The sequence below is a fragment of the Hippopotamus amphibius genome, chromosome 8 (assembly GCF_030028045.1).
Source record: "Hippopotamus amphibius kiboko isolate mHipAmp2 chromosome 8, mHipAmp2.hap2, whole genome shotgun sequence".
NCBI classification, from domain to species: Eukaryota; Metazoa; Chordata; class Mammalia; order Artiodactyla; family Hippopotamidae; genus Hippopotamus; species Hippopotamus amphibius.
Genome location: NC_080193.1, coordinates 113,761,471 through 113,785,929, shown reverse-complemented (window position 1 = coordinate 113,785,929; position 24,459 = coordinate 113,761,471). Strand labels below are relative to the sequence as shown.

The window sequence follows — 24,459 nt, the reverse complement described above, 5'->3', positions numbered from 1 at the left end:
TATTCATGGATGACATGAATAATCATAAAAAATCATAAAGAATACAAAAGTATTAAAGCTAGTAAATGAATTCAGCAAAGTTGCAGGATACAAGATAACACACAAAAATCAGTTTTATATCCATACACTAGTAATTGTGAGGATGGGGGGAATAAGAAGTAAATACTTAATGGTAAAGGATTTCCTTTGGGGTGATGAAAATGTCCTGGAACTAGATAGAGCGGTGGCTGCACAACACTGTGAATATACTAAATGTTACTAATAAAAAAATTTGTTATGCGTTTTTCACCACAATTTAAAAAAAAAAAAAAAAAACGAAACCTGATGTCCAGGTGACAATGAAGACCAATTACATCAGAATTTCTGAAGACAGGACCAGGTTTCATTATTTTCTAAAGCACACCAGGTGGTTCCTATGTGTAGCTAAAGTTAATTATGTCTTTATATATATTAAGGGGAATTTAGTAAAAGGTTGGTATGAATAGTTAGAATATCCTTGGGGATATAACTAACATAAAATATTTATTAATGCCAGGCACTTAGAAGTATAATGTTTTGTATAAGTTAATTTTTATGTGGGTAGGACTTGAGAGTCTACTTAATGGCTTATTTTGCACAGTTGTCATTAAATTGTGGAACTTTTTTTAGCTTTATGAAGCTACTCCTTATTGCCTAGCCTCTCAAATTGAAATGTGAGAGTTCAATATGAATTTTTAATTTTTGAGATGTCATTTTAATAATCTGAGAAAAAAATACCACAAAAAAAAGTTCTCTTTTGCAGTGTTACTTCCCAATTGAATTACATCTTCAATCTATACAACATAAAATAATACTACCCATGTTTCCAGTCTTCATGGACACCCTCCACTCTCCCTTCCTGGCTTACCATTGACCAGAAGCCTTACCAATAACATAAACAGTCAATTAACACATACTTTTATGTTAAATGTATATCTACATACATTTTATCATTCCTGACATACCTAAATTTCTCTTAATTTTTTCGATATTTCTACGCAATGCAGTGGATCTGAGTTTTTTCAAATTGTCACAAACCTCCAAAAAAATTTTCCAACATATTTATTACAAAACGGCTGTGTATAAGTGGACCTAGAGTTCAAACCTGTGTTTTTCAAGAGTCAACTGTATAAAACTCTTCATATAAAACACAGCGGAATATCTTTATAAACTTGTAATAGATAAAGTATTCTTAGATACTCAACAAAAGCATGATCCACGAAAGAAAAAAACTGATAACTGTACTTCTTCAAAATTTAAAACTTCAGTTCTTTGAAAGACACTATTAACAAAAGGAAAAGACAAGCCACAATCTGGGAGAAAATGTTTACAATTCACATATCTCACAAAGGAATTGTGTCCAAAATGTATAAAATATAAAATATATAAAGAAATCTCAAAACTCAACAATAATCCTAGAGAAATAAAAACTTATGCTCACACAAAAACCTACAAATTAATGTTTAAAGCAGTATTATTCGTAAGTTCCAAAACTGGGGGGAAAAATTAACATCCTTCAACAAATAAATAAACTGTGGAATATCCATATAATAGAATACCACCCAGCAGTGAAAAAGAGAAAATCACTGATTTATACAACATGAATTTCAGATACATTATGCTAAGTGAAAGAAGCTAGACTCAAAATGTTACATACCATATAATATCATTTATACAACTTTCTGGAAAAGGCAAACAATACAGACAGAGAACAGATTAGTGGTTGCTCAGTGTGGTAGTTAATTTTATGTGTCAACTTAACTGGCTCACGGGGTGCCCAGATATTTGGCTAACGATCATTTCTAGGTTTGTCTGTAAAGGTATTTCCGAATGAGATTAGCATTGGAATCTGTGGACTCAATTAGGACTCAATAAAGCAAACTGCACTCCCCAGTGTAGGCAGGCATCATTCAGGGCTCATTAAGGGTCTGAGCAGTACAAAAGGAAGAGGAATAGAGAATTTATTCCTTCTCTACCTGACTGCTGGACTGGTACATCGTTCTTCTCTTGTACTTAGACTGGATTTACGCCATCCGCTCACCTGGTTTTCAGGCCTTCAGACTCAGACTGAATTACACCACCAGCTTTCCAGGGTGTCCAACTTGCAGACTGCACACTGTAGGACTTTTCAGCCTCCATAATTGAGTGCATGCACCAATTCCTTGTAATAAACAAACAAATAAATTCAATTGGCTGTGTTTTTCTGGAGAACCCTGACTAACACAGATTTTGGTACTGAGAATGGGGTGCTGAGTATTCTCTATAATTAACGAATACCTAAAAGTGTGGAAGCAGCCTTGGAACTGGATAAAGGTAGAGGCTGGAAAAGTTTTGTGCTAGGAAAAGTCAGTTCTTTCATGAAGGGACTTTTAAAGATGATTCTGGTGAGGACTCAGAAAGAAAAGAAAAGAGCTGATGAGAACCAGGGACCTGTCAAAGATGCTCAACTCTCAATAAATGAGTCAAACTTCCCTTGCTCTCTTCTATGAAATGCCTAGGGAAGTATCTGATGCCATGTGCAGAGAGTGTCTAGCCACCTCTATCACCCCCAATATTCTATCACTTCTTTTCAGTCCTCCAAACACTTTAGAAAATTTTGCTTTTATTTTAGTGTTTGTAGGCCAATCAACAGAGACTGTTGTATGATATACAAATGCCACTATATGAAAAGAAATATTAGACTTAAGAAGCAGAATTCATTATACTTAACAATTCTTGAAAAAGTGACTCCACATTACACTCTTAATTTTAAACAACAAACTGCCCACCCTTGCTAACTTTCAACTGTTGTTCACTGATGCTGTATTTACAGGCAACTTTGTTTGCCTTACACCATTTCATCAGTCCTTTTCCCTCCTGATTTCTTCTTAAGAAAGCATACTCTCTTGTAATACTCCCTCTTCTTACGGGTTTTCCCAAAACTTTAGACTAAATAGTTCCCTTTTTTGCCTGCTATTAGTTATTCCTATTGCTTTTCCCAGTAACACACATCTCTAGTCCACAAAACATCCTATCAAAATAAAAAATGCAAGTATCCTTTAACCCCACAATACCTATTCTAGGAATCCCTCCTACAACAATACTGTCACAAATTTATGTGTCCTGTAGCACTAGGTGCCACTTTTTAAAAAATGGAAATGACGGGACTTCCCTGGTGGCACAGTGGTTACGAATCCACCTGCCAATGCAGGGGACATGGGTTCCATCCCTGGTCTGGGAAGATTCCACATGCGTGGAGCAACAAAGCCCATGTGCCACAACTACTGAGCCTGCCTTCTAGAGTGCATGAGCCACAACTATTGAACCCGTGTGCCACAACTACTAAAGCCTGCGTACTTAGAGCCCATGCTTCACAACAAGAGAAGCCGCCACACTGAAAAGCCCACACATCGCAATGAAGAGTAGCCCCACTCTCTGCAACTAGAGAAAGCCCGCATGCAGTAACGAAGCCCCAACGCAGCCAATAAATACATAAATAAAATTTTAAAACTTAAAAATGAAAATGACTAAGTATCAACCTTTGAGAGTATGGTTTAATCAATTATGGCACATTTACTCTATGAAATACTATGTAGTTATTAAAAAGGAGATAAAAGTCTGTATACACTGCAGTGAAAGCATATAGAGAGGGAGAAAAAAAGAGAATACATGGTGCATTGCATTAAGGAATAATGTTAAGGTGTATGTATGCCTAGAAAAATATCAGGAAGCATATACACCAAACTTTTAATGATGGAGAGATACTCATAACGTATAGGATCCACTGGCACCATTCTATTTCTGCACTGAATTATTTTATGTCAAATTTGTATTACCACTGAATTGTAAAAATATCATTCTTAACCTACACAACCTAAGCAAACATATTCATCAGGTTAAGCCTAAACATCCTCAGAGAAAACTATTCTCTCTCACATTACTGTTTTATTTTCTTCAGCACACAATCTGTGATCATCTCATTTGTGGAAACATTTTTGTCTCTCTCCCATATAAGGTAACAGAGCAGAAATCACGTCTATCTTGCATCGTGTCTCACATATAGAAGGCTCTCAATAATTATTTGCCTCCAGAAAGACTGAAGGGATGTGGTAATCTCCTACACAATCAAGGCAGATTTCCTGTTCCTATTAAAGTTAAGCTGTCAGTGGCTCTTTACCCTTAGGAGTGTTACAGAGCCCAGCACCGAGGAGACAGGTAAACGCGTAGTTATTGAATGAATGAATGAATGAATGAAGATAAGCACTCCCTAACATACAGGGACCACGAAAATGATACACGTAAGTTTATAAAAGGGAATGGAGATGCATGCGTAAACATTCCGAGTTCAGGGCTTCAACTGACTAACTGGGGAAGCTAAAACCACGGTGACACGCACAAAACAGTAGCAAACCAGGGACCAGCGGCCCTGGAACTTGGCCAGGGTAGAGTGCAATGTCAGATAGGCCGAGAAGGTCCAATGAACCAGGGAGAGAAGTAGGAAGCCGAATCCCGGAATAAGAGCCAGTTGTGTCAAGGAAAAAGCGAGGCTCTTAGAGCTGGGAAGATTCTGTAGGAACGTATGCTATGCTCAAAGGAACAAGACAAAGTCACGGCTAAGGAGACAAGCTAATAGCTATGCAAAAAATATACCGCTACGTTTCCACCCAAGAACTCAACTGCGAGACCAAGAAAACTATTGGCTTGAAACGCTGACGTCATCTCGCAGCGCCCGAAGCGGAGTTAAGAGAATGGCGAAGCCTGGCGGGTACGAGAAAGGACTGGAGGTCACCTGACACACTTTGGACCACTTTTCCCTTCCGGCGTTAAGAAACTTTAGAGTCAGATTAACAAGGCCGGAGAGAAATTTATCTGTACTAAATAAAAGTTTAGAGGGATCTAATATAAATGCATTTGTGTCTGTATCTTTGTTTCGCTTTTACCTTTATTTCGTGTCCTAATTTGACGTTGCCCAAAACCAAAGATGGCCGCACCAGCCCTGGGTCTTACCATAGAGACGTACCATAGAGACTGAGGCCTAGAGGAGCCCTGCGTGGGGTGGGGCGTGGGGTCTGTGGGCCCAGACAAGTGCCCTATCAACCGGCTTCCGTCGAGGAAACTCGGGGCGGAGCCGGCAGTAAGCGAGAGCTGGCGCCTGCGCGAGGATGGCGGCGGAGGAGAGTCTCCGCGTGGTTCGTTGTGGCGGCAGCGAGTTGAACTTCAGGAGAGCGGTATTCTCTGCGGATTCTAAGTATGAGGCCACCGCGCGTTGCCGGCGCGGCTGAGGGGCGTGAGTCCCCAGGGTGTAGGGGGGAAGAACTGTCGGGCGTGTCTGGACATGCCAGCCGGCGGTTTCGGGCTCGGGGAAGGGGCGCGCGTGCGGGAGACCGCAGGGCCCGCAGGAGGGAGCCGGGCCTGTGTGCTGTAAGAAGAGTCAGAATCCCTTAGTCCCATAGCACCTCAGGCCGGGGCACGCTTCCCTCCTCCCTGGACCTGCAGGTAGCTTGAGGGGCCGCCGGGCGGACCCACGTGTCTAGAATCGACTCGGCCCTGGGGCGGCTCGAAATGGTCCAGGCACGGATGCTCTTGCAGTACCGCGAGGAGTATCCCTCTTTCGGACCGAATCGTGGCTTGGAATTACTAAACGATTAATGATTCCGATTTCTCCACACTTCCCTACCCCCTAAAAAGGCATTTTGGCAACCTTTTTGGACCTCTGCGTAAAAACTGCTATTAGATTCTGTGTAGGATAAAAATGTGCGTAAGCCCTGGTCCTCTTGCTCAGGAGTTCAGTGTAGCTGGAAGCTTAACTAAACCCGGTTCATCCATCGTGTGCCCTTCGCAAGGTTCTTCATCTCTGCCTCAGTTGTCATGTATAAAACGGGAATAATATTTAGTAATCCATCTCAGAGTTGTTGAGGGTTGTTGAGAGGATTAAATGCCTTAATACAATATATATGGAGCACGGCAAAACAGTGCTTGGCACTTAATGGCTCAATATACGTCAGCTGTCACCGTCGTTGCTATATTGTCAGCATAATCTGGAAGTGACACTGTAGAAAAAGAAGATTTTCAGGTCACTCAGGGAGAGAGAGTGACACTTAGTAAAAACCCTTTCTATCTTAGAGAAGTAGAGATAGTATCTTAGGAAAGTTTGTATCCCCCACAATATCTTGCTTACAGGCAGGTAGTTATTGAATGCATGCATGACTGCAGGAGTTTTCATAAACTGCCTTAGAGGTAAAAAAACAAAAACAAAAAAAAAACCTTGGTTTTTACAGTAAAGAGGGCTTTGTTGATACTCATCTTGGGAATCAGAGGAAGAAACAGGCTTCAAGAGATTGCCAGAATTCTGCCACTTTGGACTTATATCCAGTGTCTTCTTCCAGTGTACCAGTGTACTACTTTTGCACCTTATTCATTATATTGGGATCCATTGTATTTCACTTATTTAGTCCCATACTTCATTTTTAAGTATTTATCAGCTGTGTATTTATAACAAGCTGAATTGACAAAACTAATTCCAGGACTGATCTACCTTCAAGAGCTTTCAGCCTGGTGAGGAAAAGACTGAAAACAGGTGTTTCATAGTGACATTTTGGGAACCCATAAGAAACAGAGTACTTCAAACTGGAGGGATAGAGAGGGTTGATGAGGAAGTGATGTTTAGGCTAGATATAGGTGGATGGATGGTATTTTGACTAGGGGATATGGTGGAAGGCATTCCACATAGGGGGCACAGTACAAGCAGGACTGTGGTACAGTTAGCTAGTAGGAATAGTATATGAAGAGAGCTAGTGGAAAATGAGGTTCAAAAGGGAACATAGAGTCAATTATTGGTTGTTGTTTGATCCGAAGAGAGTGTTGTTTTTTTTTTATTCTCCAGATAAGGTGGGAGGGGTAATAACCTAATTGTGTTTCCTCAAGAATATTAATCTGAGAACTCTATAAAACTATGTAATATGTGGTGGAAAGACGAGAGGTGGATAGGCTACCGTATTCAAGGTACAGTGATGGCATAGAAGGAGGAGTTACACAGTGAAAGTTTCCCTTCAGCAGTAGGATCTTGCACAAGTAATAGGAGGTTGCGCCTTCTGTGATATTGAGGGAGGGCATTCAGCCAAAGTGAGCAACTTGAAATTGGGGTGGGGGAGGGTTGTCAGGTGTGTCAGGTCAGCATACTTGCAGCACAAGGTGAAGGGAAGTGGTGGGAGAAAAGTCTAGATTATAGACCAGGGCTTAGAAGGCTAATGCAGGCATCCAGGCAAGAGATGACTTTGGCCAGAATTAAGACAATATTGAAGATGAAGAGAAAAGAAGAGTTTTGGAGTTGATTTAGCAATTAGGATTAACGAGGAGAAGATGTTGGGTTCACATTATGCCTGTTGAGTTTAAAAGTACCTTTAAAACAAACAGGTGGACGTAGCAGGTATTTAGGTAGAAATTCAGAACGGGAACTTAGTCAAGATTTACAGATACATTTTTTTTTCATATATATAGAAACTAATAATTAAAACCAGCTTTCTAGCAAATTAACAGGGTTATAATGAACTCACCAAGGACTTGAATATTATCTAAAAGCTACTACAAGGGGTTGGCTAGCTTATACGAAGGAAAATAAGGTAATTTTGTATTTTACCTCAAGGAGCTCATCAAAAAAGTTGAAATAGTAAATGAAGCAACAGAATCGTGTAATTTTAACAGCTTCCTCTTGGTCACTAAACCCTCTTAGAACCGGGACAAAACTCTGTTCTGCCTACTTGAGTCTGTTATTATGAGAGCCAAGCAGGGAGGTGGAGTGTGCATGAAAATACTTGGCGTCCCAGTATCAAGTATTGCTGACACCCAGTCCAGCTGTTCGCATCACACCATATTGCTTCCTACAGTTATATAGTGCTGTGTATCACAGCAGTAGGTTGTCGGGGTATAGAAAACTAAAACAATGGGTCATTCTTGCCTTTTACATTCTAAATTATCACAGAATTTATGTCCCTGACTCTAAATATTTTTCACTTGCAGATCGTTCTGGATACTGCTGCTGTAGTGATTTTCTTAAACTGTTACTATCATAACATTACCCTAACTCTTATTCCTAGTCTTGCTCAGAAGCCTGTAACAGTTCTGTTGCCGCCCTTAACTATAGCTCTTCTGTCTGGCTTTCAGGGCCTACCCTGATCTAGTTCAATTCTGCTTATCAGGTTGTGTTTCCTGCTAGTACCCATTATGCACACTTTGCTACTTATGTAGGTTTCCCTGTCGCTCCTAGGTTCCATGTTAATTGTTATTTCCCTATTATTGTTTCATGTTGCTCTTCTTTTTCTTTCCCAGCCCTTAAATCATGCATCCTTCAGAACCTCACTTAAATCCTGATTCCTGCTTGAAAACATCCCTAATTTCTTACTTCACCACTTAATCAACAAAGATGATTTGAGTCCCGTGTGACAGGCATTGTGGTGGTGCTTTACATACATTCCTGTCTGCCTGGTTTAGGTATTGTTATCCTCGTTTTACAGAAGCATTTATTGAGTGTTTGCTGTGTATGCCAAGCTTGCACTTGCATGCATTGTTTGATTTAATCCTTATAATAATCCTGCGAGTGGAGAACGGTGAGGTTTAGAGGGGTTAAGTAAATTCTTCAACATCATTCAGAGTGTACAGGTAAAGCTGCCATGTGTTTGACTTCCTAAAAATGTATCCTTTTCTACCACACCAAATTTCTGTTATTATTTGAAATAAGTAAACACACAATTCCTCCCCTCAAGGAGCTCACAGTCTGGTAGGGAAGGTCTCTCATAACACTGTGTGGAAAGTGCTAGGATAGAGCTAAGCCAGGCACCCTGCAGAAGCATGTTCGCATTGGTGCTGATCTGGAAAGAGAAAATGAGGAAAGGCTTCCGGTGGAAAGACCCTTGAGCTGAATCTTAAAGAAGTAGTCAGAAGGAATATACAAAAGCATGTAGAGTGTTTCCTCTAGGAGTTTGCATTCAAATAGTTAAAGCCATTATTCTCTGCTAAGGAGCAAGGAGAGGAGATTACTTTCCACCGGGGAAGAATGTCAGTGGAATATTACTTTCCACTGGGGAGTTTTCTTGGCAAACAGTGCCCCTTCACCCACCACCATCTCAAGGAAACACTGCCTAAAGGACTAGTTAATGTTAAGCGGGGGGGGGGGGGGGGTGAGAGGTTCGTTAGGGTTCTGAACCAGTTAACCTACTGTTAAGTGAAAAAATAGTTCCAATCAGACTGGTGTCAAACACAGGAATTTGGATCATATCCCGAAGGCACTGAGAAAACATTGAAGAATTTTAATTTAATTTTATCTTTATTTAAGGAAGTAATATGGTCAAGTTTGTGAAAATTAGTCTGGTGTGAGTATGAAAGGGGAATTGAAGGGCCACACCTGAAGGCTGTAGGAAGCCCTTAAGAGTGGTCCAGGCAGGAGATGGTAAGAACTAGGGTAGTCAATCTAAACCTTTGAAGATCAAGGAAGTTCTGTTTGACAAGCTGGGTTGGACATTGGAAATCAAAGGTAAATAAGGCCTCTGTCCTATAGGAGCTAATGGCTGGATAAGGGAGATGGGTTTTTAGATAAATGAGGAATTTCAGCACAATTTAAAAGTAACCAGATCACATCATGCCCTGGGTACTTTGGGAGCACAGAGAAGAGGTCCAGCCTAAGGAGTCTGTGGTTTGTACCTTCTACGGTGTATGAGAAAACACCATGTTAGACACGTACAGTGTCAGATGTAATAGGCGCAGAGCGAACATTTTGTATTTGATAGATTCTAGAAGATTTGCAGTTCTGCGCTTTGTCTTATGGTTATATCTATTATGAAAAAAGTCAAACAAATATTACCCCAGGTTAACCACATTTAATAATTTAGTAGCCTCTGATACATGGAAGAAAGCCACAAATCCAGAAAAACAAAAGCAAAATCACCATTTCAGCAGTAAGAAAAGGAACTGTCATAAAGTCTGTATACTTTTCTATGTAAGGGACCTCGTTAACTAGAGAGAGTTTTTGACTTTGTATTTGTAAGTTGGTGTCCGCAATGAATAATGGAGTGTTGGAGGACAGGGGAAGGTGCTGCTGTTAGCTGAACCACCACAGAATAGTAGCTGATAGTGTGAAGCACAGTGTCTGCATCCATTACTGAGCAGGCAGCTTGGTTAGGTCAGCTGTTTTCTCAAGATGATTCCATACAGTCTCTGCCCCTAGAACAGGTCAGAGGTATGACTTTATCATCATTGATCTACTTTCAGATTAATGAACTAAACTGTCTTAGATGTCCCCATAGGCTTAAGCAGCACAATTTGAATATACAGCTGTTAAACAGTTATTTTGAAAGAAATCTCTGTTGCATGTTATAGTTTCCACACACCCGTCCCCCCTCCATAGACAATGAAAAGATTATACTACCTATACAGTATGTGAATCTTATTTTTCTCTCTTATTTCCAGGTATATCTTCTGTGTCTCTGGAGACTTTATTAAAGTTTATAGCACAGCTACTGAAGAATGTGTGCATATATTGCAAGGGCACAGAAATCTGGTGACTGGAATCCAGCTCAACCCCAACAACCATCTACAGGTGTTAAACAATTTACAATCAAATATTTTAATATTGGCTCTATTGTTGCCAGAAAAATTTGAATTGAATTTGACCGGGAAGCTTTCTAGGTGATGATCATGGAAATATCTATTTTGATTTTGTGATTCAGCATATTTTTCACTTATTTTTAATTATTAAAATAGGGGTCACAGCCTATAACTACATTGTTTGTGGTGTATTCAGTGAACCATTTGTTCACAGAATGCTAATAGGTGTTACTTGAAAGAAGGCGTTCTTGTTTGTATAGTTTCTGAAATTCAGGATTTGGCACAGTTAAATAAATTTCTTGATTATAAGACTTCTCAAATTTATTTGACCTCTAAACTCCTTGGTTTCTGGAATACATCTTTGAGGTATTGATTTTGTAGATCTAATTTTTTGGAGATGAGGCTCTTTAGTGTTAATGCAGATGTCACTGAATCTTAGGGGAGGTATCTAGACAAGAAGAAGGGATTCTTTAGTCAGTGAATCAACCAGTTAATTTCAGGACAAACTTGGGGATCTGGTGTAGCCTGGACCTTCCTACTCTCCCCACAAAACAGCCCTTGCTTTTCAGAATTCAAGAATAAAATGGTCATTTTAATTCTGTTCTTAACTGTCAGCAAAGCCACTAGAGAGTTATCTCAAAAATACTTGCTCTAGTTTTTGATCAAGTTCCCATTTTCTGGATTAGTCCCAGCCAACTTGACAGTTACTGCTTGATTTAAGAATAGATTTGCATTGCCATTCATTATGTTGTCATAAAAGAAGTAGAGCATAAAGTAACACACAGACCTTTTCTTTCTGAAATTAAATGAGCTAGTCTTGAAAATCATAATTAAGTAGCTTTTCTCAGGGTTCAGGCACACATTGTATCCTTGCTGTCCTCTGAGGATCTGAGAAAAGAGGTTATGGTTATGTGTACTATTTGAATGTTTTTTGTAGCAGAAATAAAAATTAAAATTGGAATATGTGAAGTTTTTTATTACCAAGTTTTACATCATAAAAATCTATACACATCATGAAAGGTGAGTTTTGTGGAGCTGAAAGTTTAAAAGGTTAGAGAAGGGCAGTTTTAACAAGCTTAGTTGAGGTGAAGGGGTAGGTGCCAGAGATTCTGTGGACTCTGAACTCACAGTATTTGTGTACGACCATTGTTTTATAGTGATTGTTTGCCTTATGTTTTACTGATCTGTGTCCACGATTAATGTTATTTGTAGTAATTCTGGTGTATATTTTCTACCTAGTATAATTCTTTTATTTAAATAGATAATATTTTCTTACTCCATTTTTTACCTTAATTCTCTGATTTCATGTCCTCACTGGCAGAAATCTTAAAATTGCCACTTTTTTTTTAGGTTGAAGTACAGTTTATTTACAGTATTATATTAGTTTCGGGTGTACGGCATAGTGATTCTTTAATGGAGATTATACTCCATTTAAAGTTGTTACAAAATAGTGGCTATATTTCCCTGTGCTGTACAATATATCCTTGTTGCTCATCTATTTTATACATACTAGTTTGTGTCTCTTAATCCTGTACCCTATCTTACCTCTCCCCCTTTTCTCTCCCCACTGGCATCCACTCGTTTGTTTTCTGTATCTGTGTTTCTATTTCTATTTTGTTGTATACATTCATTTTCTTTTTTAGATGCCACATGTAAGTGATAACATGCAGTATTTGTCTTTTTGTCTTATTTCACAAAGCATAATACTCCTAGGTCCATCCATGTTGTTGCAAATGACAGAATTTTATTCTTTTTTATGACTGAGTATATATATCACATCACATCTTCTTTATCCCTTCATCTGTTGATGAACAGTTAGGTTGCTTACATGTCTTGGCTATTGTAAATAACGCTGCTGTGAACATTGAGGTACATGTATCTTTTCAAATTACTGTTTTTTATTTTTTCAGATATATACACAGGAGTGGAATTGCTGGATCACATTGTAGTTCTGTTTTTAACTTTTTGAGCAACCTCCATACTGTTTTCCAGTAGTGAGTGCTTCTGAAGGGTACAAGGGTTCCCTTTTCACCACATCCTCACCAGCATTTGTTATTTGTAGACTTTTTGATGATAGCCCTTCTGACAGGTGTTAGGTGATATCTAATTGTGATTTTGATTTGCATTTTTCTAATAGCGATGTTGACCATCGTTTCATGTGTCTGTTAGCCATCTGTATATCTTCTTTGGAAAAATGTCTGTTCAGATCTCCTTTTTTAATCAGGTTGTTTATCTTTTTGATGTTGAGTTGTATGGGTCGGTTATATATTTTAGAAATTAATCCCTTATCAGTCATATTATTTGCAAATATTTTCTTCCGTTCAGTAGGTTGTCTTTCTGTTTTGTCTGTGGTTTCCTTTGCTGTGCAACAGCTTTTAAGTTTCACTAGGTCCTATGTTTATTTTTGCTTTCATTTCTTTTGCCTTGGGAGACAGATCAAAAAAATATATTGCTATGATTGATGTCAAAGGGTGTTCTGCCTATCATCTCTTCTAGGAGTTCTATGGTTTTCAGCCTTACATTTATGTCTTTAATCCATTTTGAGTTTATTTTTGTATATGGTGTGAGGAAATATTCTAATCTCAATCTTATGTATGTAGCTGTCCAGGTTTTCTAGCCCCACTTATGGAAGAGACTGTCTTTTCTCCTTTGACTGTCTTGCCTCCTTTGTCATATATTAATTGGCCATAAGTATGTGCATTTGTTTCTGGGCTCTCTATTATTCTGTTCCACTGATCTGTGTTTTGTTTTTGTGCCAGTGTAATACTGTTTTGATTACTCTACTATAGCTTTGTGATATAGTCTGAAGTAAGGGAGCATGATACCTCCAGCCTTGTTCTTTTTTCTCAAGATGCTTTGGTAATTTTGTGTTTCCATATAAATTTTGAGATTATTTTTCCAGTTCTGTGGAAAATGTCATGGGTATTTTGATAAGGATTGCATTAAATCTGTAGATTGCTTTGAGTAGTTTGGAGATTTTAACAATATTAATTCTTCCAATCCAAGAACATGGGATATCTTTCCATTTCTTTGTATCATCTTCTGTTTTCTTCAGTGTTTTATAGTTTTTAGAGTATAGATCTTATTTATAGGTATTTTATTCTTTTTGATGTGATTTTAAATGGGATTGTTTTTTCTTCTGTTTCTGGGAGTTTATTATTAGTGTATAGAAAAGCAACAGATTTCTGTATGTTAATCTTGTATCCTGCAACTTTACTGAATTCATTTATTAGTTCTAATAGTTTTTCAATGGAGACTTTAGGATTTTCTTTAGAGTCTGCTTGGGTTCATCTTGTTTGGACCTTCTGTGCTTCCTGTACCTGAATATCTGCTTCCTTCTTCAAGATTGGAACATTTTCAGCCATGATTCCATCAAATACATTTTAGATCCCCTTCTCTATCTTTTCTCCTTCTGGAACCCCTATAATATGCCCTATAATGTGAACATTGATACTCTTGATGTTATCCCAGATATCTCTTAGCTGTCTGTCCATCCTTCCTCCTTCCTTCCCTCCCTTTCTTTTTTTTTCTTTTTGCTCTTCTGTTTGGGTGATTTCCACTATTCTACTTTCCAGATCACTTACGCATTCTGCTATTAATTCCTTCTAGTGTGCTTTTCATTTCAGTTATTGTATTCTTCAGTTCTGAGTGGGGTTTTTATTTTCTCTAATTCCATGTTTAAATTCTCACTGTGTTCATCTATACTTTTCCCTAATTCAGCTAGCATTCTTTATGATTTGAATTCTTTATCTGGTAAATTGTTTATTTCTATTTCGTTATTTCTTTCAGGGGTTTTCTTTTGCTCTTTCTTTTGAGACCAGTTCCTCAGTCTTGTCATTTTGCTTAACTTTCTCTGTCTCCATGAATTTAGGTGAACCGGTTACTTGCCCCAGTATTGAAGGGGTGTCCGTATGTGGGAGCATCCCTATGCAGTCTTCATGTGCCCAGTGCCTTTGATGAGAGAGCTGGATTTGACATGAACTACAAGTCACATCTTTCCTCAGCTGTCACCTTGGTCAGAGGTGGGGCTAGAGATGGAGGTGCTAGGTTGCTTTTGTGTTCCATAGCCAAGCTCTCTTCCCAGTCACAACAGACCTTATTCCAGTGTGGAGCTACAGCAGGGAAGTAAGCAAGGCTGGAGTGGTCATAGGAAACCAGGCAGCCACTCAAGCAGCCTTCAGTCTACCCTTTTCCTCCAGAGTAAGCCCACATGTGAACTCTCCTCATGAGTGGAATCCAGGCTTCCCACTGCCCTACTGTTAGTTCCAGCGGCCCTCCAGCCAAGGGGATTTGTCTTCCCTGTATCAGACCCAGGACTGGGGCACCACATGGCCCAAACCACTCCTCTCCGGGGCCGATCACTGCCCATATAATCTCCTTTTTCCTCTGTGTTCTCACCTAGGAGAACAGGTCCCAACTTGATTGCTTCTTTTCCCTTCCTGATTCCATGTGGATCTTTCTTGCAGCCTTGGTTGTATAGGAGTCTTTCTGACAGTTTCCAGTTAGTTTTCAGTGAGAATTGTTCCACATGTAGATGTATTTTTGATGTGTTCGTGGTGGGAGGTGAGCTCTATATCCTTCTACTCTACCATCTTTCTTCCAAAAAACTCAAGATTATAGTGTTTTCACAGTAACAGCAACAAAAAAAATCCAATGTGACCTTAGTAAAACTCAGTCCACTAGGGCAAAAGTAAAAACATGCTACTAAGGCATTCTGGTGTTACCAGAATATGGCCCACAAACTGTTGGTTACAGGTCTGCAATGAGATAAATATAGAAATTGAGTATCTAAAACTTTAGGGCACTTTGACATTGCGACAACATCCAAGTACATAATAACTTATGTTGTATTTTACAAAAATACTGGTTTGTGATATGTTAGAAACTTCTTTTTAAAAAAGGACATTCTCAGATCATTTGAGAAACACTCCTTTGATATCAATGTAAGATAAAAGCAGTTCTGCTAATAAAGGACTGTGCTCTGGGAAAATAGCAACAAGCTTTCAAGTGCTTTTCATAACCCAGTACCTTACCATTTCCCTGTTGAAGATAGAGAGTTGACTTTTTTCTTTATTTTAATTAAAACTTGAAATTGATAGGTCTGCTTTCTATAAAGAGCTGTGATAAGACTATTTTGCAAAAACAATATAAAGAAATGACTTTAACCTCTTTAGAGCTAATAATGAATTAATGAACAGGCAGTGCCTTCTGTATCAGCAATTAAGTTACTTGATACCTTAATGTAGTTCTTTTTTTTAATCAGTTTTGTACTATTTTTACCTTTTTAGTTGTATTCTTGTTCCTTTGATGGCACGATTAAACTGTGGGACTATATAGATGGCATTTTGATAAAGGTATGTGGATTGAGTTCATTTTCATTATGTGAAGAGCAATGGCAACATAATTTAACAACAGACATTATTTATCGAATACTTCTACAAGCCTTCCTAAACAAACCATTTACTTACCATAAAAGAAAAGATAAATTTGACTATATAACACTTTAAACTTTTTTAACCAAAAAAAAATGAGCAGTGAAAGTGGAAGAAACTATTTACAAGAGCTATTTCCCCTAATATACAAAAAATTATCAAAAACCGGTAAGGAAAAACTGACCCAATGAAAAAAAATTGTATAGAATAGGAATATATAATACACAGAAAAGAAATAACAAATAGCCAATAAACATGAAAAGATGCTTAATGTTGTTAATAATTAAATGTAAATTAAGAGATAACACAGCATTTTTCCCTGTCAGTTTATCCAAATTGCAGATTGAAAAAAATATATAGCAATAAAGTATAAAGAAATAGACATTTGTACACAGTCAGTGAGAATGAAACTGAAAATGAATAAATAACCTTTTGCTCCAGCAATCTCACCTTTAGGAATCTTTGGTTGAAATAATGGCCGGTACATGTAGTTCTTAAAACATTGTTCATGGTAGAAAAAAAATTGAATATAATCTTGAGGTCAGTTAAAATTTGATATTCATTCAATAGAATAATGTAAAACCATTGATAAGAAACAGGTAGATCTATATGTACTAACTTAAAGATTATTCAGCAAATATGTATTGAGTATCTCTAGGCCAGGTTTTCTTCTGATGTTGGCAATATAGCAGTGAGCAAAATGGATTTAAAAAAAATCCCTGCCTGTGATGGAACTTATGGTGGTAGTTGGGAGGAATGGGGTGCAGAGTAAACAATATGGTGCTTTTTATCTTTCAGACTTTCATAGTTGGATGTAAGCTTCATGCCCTCTTTACACTTGCCTGTGCTGAGGATTCTGTCTTTGTTATAATAAATAAAGAAAAACCAGGTATAGTTTATTTTATATATATATATTTAGCATTGAGTGGCTTTTTACATTTTACAATGTCTCAAATTTAACATTTTGGTTTTAATCTGAAGTTAACAGTTTTTGGAGTTGGCTTTTAAATTAGTTTCATCATTATTCCATTCATTTTGGGGAGACTTTGTATTATTTCTGAAATATTGATGAGGGAATGATTACTTAATAAATGGCTGTGATAGTGGACAGGGTAACTCCAGTTTTAAAGCTGTTTTGAGCTATAGTGTGTTTTCCTACTGAACTTAAATCCATCATTCTTAAGCATCACTATCATTTTACCCATCATTGAACACCCATTTGTTGATCTTGAACCTGGAGGAAATGGTATAGAGAACAGGTTATTAGGAACTAATAGTGTGGCTAAATTATTATTATATTTTCATTATCATTGGAATATTATTCCATTGCAACTGCCATGTTCCAGTGCATTTAAGGAATTCTAGAATATCTTCAGTGGTTACAGATAATTGTCCTTTAGCAGTAAATTTAATACATTAACGTTGATATGAAGGATCTATCCAAAGAATTTTTCTAATCTCAGACTTTAAGACTGCCAGTGCACCCTGTGCTGTCCTCCTTAAAACAGAGTTGTATTCAGAATTCAGAGTACAAAGCTTTAAACTGGTAACTGGGCAGTCAGCTGGATTGGCTCACAGCTCATTAGCTAAGTGAGTCCTTTCCACAGTGGGGGTTGGAGTGGTTTGGAGTTTGTGGGGGGAGGGTGTTTGGTTTATGTGGGGTGTTTTAGTAGTGGTTTATTGTTTGGGATTTGGAGAGTTTTGTTGTTGTTTGCTTGTTAAAACAAATGTACAGATTGTTATATCATGGACTTTTAAGTAACTTGAGAATAGTCAAAACTGTGAAAGCTAAATCTTTTTTAGCTAAAAGTCATTTGGTGCCAACTCTGTTCATGAGTAATCTATCAAAAATGTGACATGAAAGAATGAAAGCTGTAAGTTTATTTTTCTGATGTGGCCCATAAACCATCTCTAAGGGACATTCCAAAATATGTTCTGGAAATAGCAGTATATTTCTTAAAATAACTAAGTTGCCTTACCAGATGACTATTTTAAAATAGCACTTTACCGTATTTAGGTACTGTTTTGTATATAAATATGTGAATTCTTAACGTCTATCTAAATGCTTACTAAAAATTCATGTTTCTAAACTCCTTGACTGACAGTTGATTCACTAGGTCTGGGATTTCGTCTAGGAATCTGCATTTTTTATATCTCCCCAGGTGGTTCCACTCAATACTCTAGTTTGGTAACCACTCCCCATACTCACTGCATGATTCCTCAATTGGAGGGATAGTTGTCGATAGCAGTAATGAAACTTTTTATCCATATCAATGGGACAAGTGATTCTTTTTTTTTTTTTTTTAATTTATTTATTATTTTTGGGGGGGGGGTACACCGAGTTCAATCATCTGTTTTTATACACATATCCCCGTATTTCCTCCCTCGCTCGACTCCCCCACCACCCTCCCTCGAGTCCCCCCCATCCTCCCCCTCCCAGTCCTCTAAGGCATCTTCCATCCTCGAGTTGAACACCCTTTGTTATATAACAACTTCCCACTGGCTATCTGTTTTACAGTTGGTAGTATATATATGTCTGTGCTACTCTCTCGCTTTGTCGCAGCTTCCCCTTCACCCCCCACCCCCTCCCAAACCTCAAGTTCTCCAGTCCATTCTCTGCATCTGCGTCCTTGTTCTTGTCACTGAGTTCATCAGTACCATTTTTAGATTCCGTATATGTGAGTTAGCATACAATATTTGTCTTTCTCTTTCTGACTTCACTCTGTATGACAGACTGTAGGTCTGTCCACCTCATTACATATAGCTCCATCTCATCCCTTTTTATAGCTGAGTAATATTCCAAGTCTGTTTCTTTTAATGATATTCATTAGTTTGCTGTCGTTTTAGGTTACACATATAAGTGATATTGTACAGTATTTGTTTACTAAGCTAGCTGATAATCTATTATTTGTGATTCTTAACACTAACTACAAGTGATTCTTAACACTAACTACACATTACAATCACTCCAAGGAACTTAAAATGTAAGATTCTCTGTGGTCGGGCCTGTCTGTTTATTTAAATATTCCACCAGTTGTGTCTAATGTGCAAGCCAGTGTAGAAAACTTCAGAACTAAAGTAAGTCTAACTATAGATCTAAAGTCATTAGCCTTTTGGAGTTAACTGGCAACTTCAAATGCTGTAATCTAATCTGAATTCTGTTTGCAGTGGAGTCTAGTGTTACTCTTTGGTACTTGGCACATCATGGGCACTCAGCCTGTGAAAATCTAGTTACTGCATAAAAATATAAATAAGGCTTAAAAAAGACTCCCTGTGACTGGTATCTCAAAATATATATTAAAATATATGCTTCATTTGGTTCATCTTTGTTCCACAGTCCAAAACCAGAGTCTCTGATAGAAATTTGTATAAACCATATCAAAATATGCTTCTCTGGTTTAAAAACAAATTGATCTTTTATGGTTATTTTTTATGGTGTCATTTCTTGACTTTGTAATTAATTTATTCACCAGCTAATTAAACACCTACCATGTACCAAATAATATTCTAGTTGCAGAGAACTAAACAGACAATAAACCCCAACCTGAAGCTTACTAGATCAGTCATATAATACAATAAGATGACCGGTGTTCTAGAGAAAAATATAGGAAGGGGAATAGGCAACATTGGTAGAAAACATATTAAATAAGTGATCAGGGGATATCCTGGGAGGAAGAATAGAATAAGCTGTGCAGCTGTGTTGGTGAAGCACATTCTAGAGCATTCCCGGCATGTTTGAGGAATAGCAGGGAGGATGGATTGGAGTGAGCCTAAGGAGAACAGATAATGTAGAGCCTTGTAGGCAATTGGAAGGACTTTGGTGGCTTTTACTCTGAATAGACAAAAAGCCATTGAAGATTTTTGAGCCAAAGAGGGACATGATCTGATTTAGTAGTAATAGAACACTGGCTTCTGTGTTGAGAAGAGACCATAGGGGACCAAGGGTGGACGTAGGAAGAGCTGTTAAGAGATCACTACTCCTAACACTTAGGATATGAAGCACTGTCATGGCTGTAGACTAGGTGGTAGCAGCAGAGGTGGTGATAAATGAATCTTGGATGTCTTTTGAAGATAGAGACAGCAGGGTTTGCTGCCGGTTTGGTGTGGGGCATGAGAGAGAAGTCAAAGGTGAGTCACAGATTTTGTCTGAGCAAGTAGATGAATGGTGGTGCTGTTTCCTCCAGTGGGCAATGTGGAGGAAGACTAAGTTCGGAAAGGAAAATAAGAGTTTAGGATTTAGGCATGTGAAGTTTGAGATGAATGAAAAGGCTAGAAGAATTGAGTTCAGAGCATATAATAAGCAGACTGGAAAACAAAAAATTGTAGATCAGTGTCTTACAGAGTTTCATATTCATTATGAAGTCTTGGAGAATAAGGAAATAGTGTAGTGAAATATAGCTATTTCCCCTTAAGGAGAAATTTTTTAAACAGAATGCAAAGAGAAGAGCATGCCAGTTTTACAGAAAAGGAGATTTAGTCTGTGAGTGTGTGACAAGCCCATAGCACTTCTGAAAGCTCTCAGGTGGTTCGTTGCTTTTGGCTGCTCAGTGCGCCAATGTATCATATTCCATCTTCATTTTAAAGCTCATCTCAGTACTTTGGAAAGCAGTATGCACCAGTAAAACAAATTTTCTGTTTCTGCATATATGAAGCACATATATATATTTAAGCACATTTATGAGTTGTGGAATTAGACTTCCAGTTAAAACTTTCATATATTCAAATGAAGAGTAGCCTAGTTCAGATAGCCTAGAATTATGATCTTGGCATCAAATTAACTCGAGTACTAATAAACAGTTTTATATGAACAAATGCACATCTTCACTTTCTCTAGAGAAGCTTTATATTAATATAGCTGCCTTTGGCTAGATGTATTTCAGCTGGTTTCAGTGAAACTACCAAAATCATCAAGTCAGGAAGTAGAAGCTAAGGAGCTCACCTTTGTCTTGGATTACATAAACCAGTCACCTAAGTGCACTGCCTTTGGAAATGAGGTAAAATTTGCTTTGTTGGTTTTCTTTTTTGTATATAAAATCTCTTTCCTGCAATCTTTCCTCTGAAAATTTTATATTATAGTGGTTTAATATTGCCTTGAGTTACAATATTTTTATTGGTAACTAAGAAATCTGTCTTACTACTTTAGCATGTGTTTGTGGTATAGAGTTTTTTTAGGACTATTCCAGTTTTGCAGATTGTCTTATTGCTCTTGTAAACTATAATTGTCCAAAAAAACAAAAATCAATGTTTTGGCATTTGTACTATACTTCTTAGCCTGTACCATGTAAAAGCCACTTAAATCCTTTGATTATAGATACTTGTCTTTTGAAAATATGACCTCCATTTCTATAAATATGCCCTTATAGAAAATTTTGAAAATGCAGAAAAATATAGTGAAAAAATTAAATCTCACCAGTGATAATATTTGAGGAATCTTTTTCTAGACTTTTTCCTAAATATGTAAAATAATTTTCCCAAACCGAATAATTATCTGAGGGTTTTATCTTTTTTTTCTTCACTTAACATTGCAGCATGAGTGTGTACTTAAATGTTTATTAGAAATAATGAGTGTATGATGTTCACACCGTGATTTATTTAGCCATCCCTTGTTAATAATCACATAATTTATTAAAACCAATTACCATCAAAAGGCCCTATATACCATTGTGGTGGCGTGTTTCTTTAGTATTAAGCTTTGTAGCATGATTTTTGCTTTGTTCTGAAACAGATTAATTTCTTAGAGTAAAGAAAACACTCTAACATTACAAACATCATTATTCTTTAACGTCATAGTCGTCAGTTAAATACAAATTAAACCACAGTGAGATACCACTTCATGTCCACTAGAACAGATTAAAAATTAAAGTGACAGTATTGAGTGGTGGAAAGATACGGGGCAAAGTTAAACATACGCCTTTACTGTGACCCAGCAGTTCCGCTCCTAGGCAGAGAAATGAAAACATGACCACAAAATGACATGTACAAGAATAGTTAATACTCATAATAGCTCCAAAATGGAAATAATCCAAGTGTTCATCAATAAGAGAATAAATGATTTGTGATACATAGGGCAGTCATTGGAATGCTGCTTCACAAAAAGAAACTAATGACACACATAAGAGCATGGGTGAATCTCAAAAAGGTGATATTGAGCTACAGCCAGACATGAAATGTAGTTGCCATTCTGTTTGTATTCCGTTATAGAAAAGGCAGAGAAGTAAGCTACGGTGATTGAAATCAGTTGTTGCTGGCAGAGGTGGGGCATTGGGAAATAACTGGAAAGAGGAACAAGGGAGCATTCCTGAGGTGAAGAAATTGTCCTAAATCTTGATTGTGATGGTATATACATGGTTATACACATGTCAAACATTGCCTTTTATTGTATGTATAAATTATGTATGCCTTAATAGAAAAAAGTTTTAATCGTTATACTTAAAGTTAGAGAGTCTACTTTTAGGATCTACATTCATCTTTTAATTTTAATTCTATATTGTTACTGTGTTACCTTTTGTGATGAGACTATTTCTTCTTAAAAGGTTTTGACTATTTCTGTGAATGTTATCTTCTCTTTGAAATACCAGGGGGAGTATGTTGCTGCAGTACGGGACTTTTACTTGTCTGTTTATTTTTTCAAAAAGAAAACAACATCGAGGTAAGGTTGACAGCTTTATTTTATTTACTCAGGAGTTCATTATAATTTTATTCGTCCTTATAACTGTGACCCAAAGCTGTTTCTATTTCATGTTACAAGTAATTGTGAAGCCACAAGATATAGAGGTAGAGTTTTTAACCCACAATGTGTTAAAATCATTGGTCACAAAATCCTAGGGAGCTTTTTCCCCAAAACCCTTTTCACACTTAGATTCTGCTGTGTATACTTGGTGTCAAAATTGGATGTGGTTTGAAAAGTCTTCCCTAGATGATCCACATTGTCATTTTATGGCTATAGGAATGAATATAGGCTTTGGGATATCTGGCTTTAAAATGAGTCAGATTAGTCCATTGAACTTTGCTGCACTTCAAATTAACATATATTTTAAATGAGGTAATATCTACCTAATAGAGTTGTAAGGATGAATGAGATATTTAAAGAGACTAGTGCTAAGCATGAGTCATTCTTCAAATGACACTGTCCCCTCTTCCCTTTTACCCTGCCAAGATTGGCATTTGTTTTCCTTTGCAGTATGACAAGGTTCCTAACATCTCTGGACACATTAGCCAGTTGTCTCAGATATAGTTTCTCAGGCTTGTCCATACTTCATGCTAAAAGCTTAGCTTTAACAAGAAATTTGTGCAAATTTTACCCAGGCAGAAAACCGCAAAACTGTCTTTACTTCACTCTCAGTGACCTCCATAGGCAAGTTATTATGGTAGAATGTTATTCACACGAAGTTTATATTGTGTATTAATAAATGTTTATGAAATAAAACTTGATTCTTGATCACAATTTTTCTTGAAAGTTGTGCCTTTATATTCAGTGAATTCTGAGAGCTCACCAATTTGGGTTGATAAGGATGGGACCTCCATTTTACCTAACTACATCACACTTACCAAGTCTTTAATAATCAGGGGAAAATTTTTTTCTTCTAGGTTTACTTTATCATCATCAAGAAATAAGAAACATGCTAAGAACAATTTTACATGTGTAGCATGTCACCCAAAGGAAGATTGCATAGCAACTGGTCACAGGGATGGCAAAATTCGTCTTTGGTCAGTTAACTCATGAACAGCCTGGTTTATTTATTTTAGATTAGTCCTGCAGAACAGGGGTATGTATACCAGGGTGCAGGGAAAAGGATAGAACTGAAAAGCAACAGCTGATAATAGAGATGAAGGTTTGCTGGCATCCTCCCTTTCTTTTATTACTGTACTCTTCATTGCATAGATTTACTGTTTTCAGATTTCAACCCTTGGCCCTAGGAGTAAAAAAGTCCATTTTGTCTATAATCATTTTATTCAAGAGAACTTTTTGTCAGCCTTTAAGTAAAAAGGAAAGTGTAACAGTAGTGAATATTGAACTAGTAGCATGCTTTGATGGCCTGCTGTTTGCAGAAATGTCTGGTTTAGAAGCAGAAAATGTACTTTTTGCACATTAAGACCAGTAAGCTTGATAAACATATGCCTTTGGCCAAATTAAGAATTCCGATTTTCTCCAATAGGAGGAATTTTGATGATGAAAAGAAATACACATACACATGTTTACATTGGCACCACGATTTGGTCATGGATTTGGCTTTTTCAGTAACAGGTAAGTACAAGTTTAATAATTAAAATGAACTTTTGAAGTATGTGAACCAGATATTTCAATTCACTGTATTTATAGCTTGAGAGATTTAGAATTGCATGAACCAAATGAATTTTTTAAGCGCTTGTATACCACCCCTGTGTTTTGGGCTTTGCTCAGCGCAATGCCATATGCTTGAGGTTTCAGAGCCCT

The 24,459-nt window shown here is 37.4% G+C and overlaps 1 protein-coding gene and 1 long non-coding RNA gene across 2 annotated transcripts in view; one reads left to right on the top strand and one right to left on the bottom strand.

The window, feature by feature from the left end:
• LOC130858306 (uncharacterized) overlaps window positions 1-4,984 on the bottom strand; it is an 87,151-nt gene extending 82,167 nt beyond the window's left edge. The window contains exons 1-2 of the long non-coding RNA XR_009055040.1: window positions 4,938-4,984; window positions 1,995-2,179 (exon numbers count right to left, since the gene is read on the bottom strand). This is a non-coding gene — a long non-coding RNA (uncharacterized LOC130858306). The remainder of the gene's footprint in view (window positions 1-1,994; window positions 2,180-4,937) is intronic.
• Window positions 4,985-5,118: 134 nt separating this feature from the next.
• The window catches only part of WDR75 (WD repeat domain 75), a 35,120-nt gene continuing 15,779 nt past the window's right edge, over window positions 5,119-24,459 (top strand). The window contains exons 1-8 of the mRNA XM_057744564.1: window positions 5,119-5,245; window positions 10,456-10,585; window positions 15,882-15,947; window positions 16,824-16,914; window positions 20,895-21,019; window positions 22,604-22,674; window positions 23,613-23,732; window positions 24,182-24,270. Of these exons, the coding sequence (XP_057600547.1) occupies window positions 5,160-5,245; window positions 10,456-10,585; window positions 15,882-15,947; window positions 16,824-16,914; window positions 20,895-21,019; window positions 22,604-22,674; window positions 23,613-23,732; window positions 24,182-24,270 (778 nt within the window). The 5' untranslated portion in view covers window positions 5,119-5,159. The remainder of the gene's footprint in view (window positions 5,246-10,455; window positions 10,586-15,881; window positions 15,948-16,823; window positions 16,915-20,894; window positions 21,020-22,603; window positions 22,675-23,612; window positions 23,733-24,181; window positions 24,271-24,459) is intronic.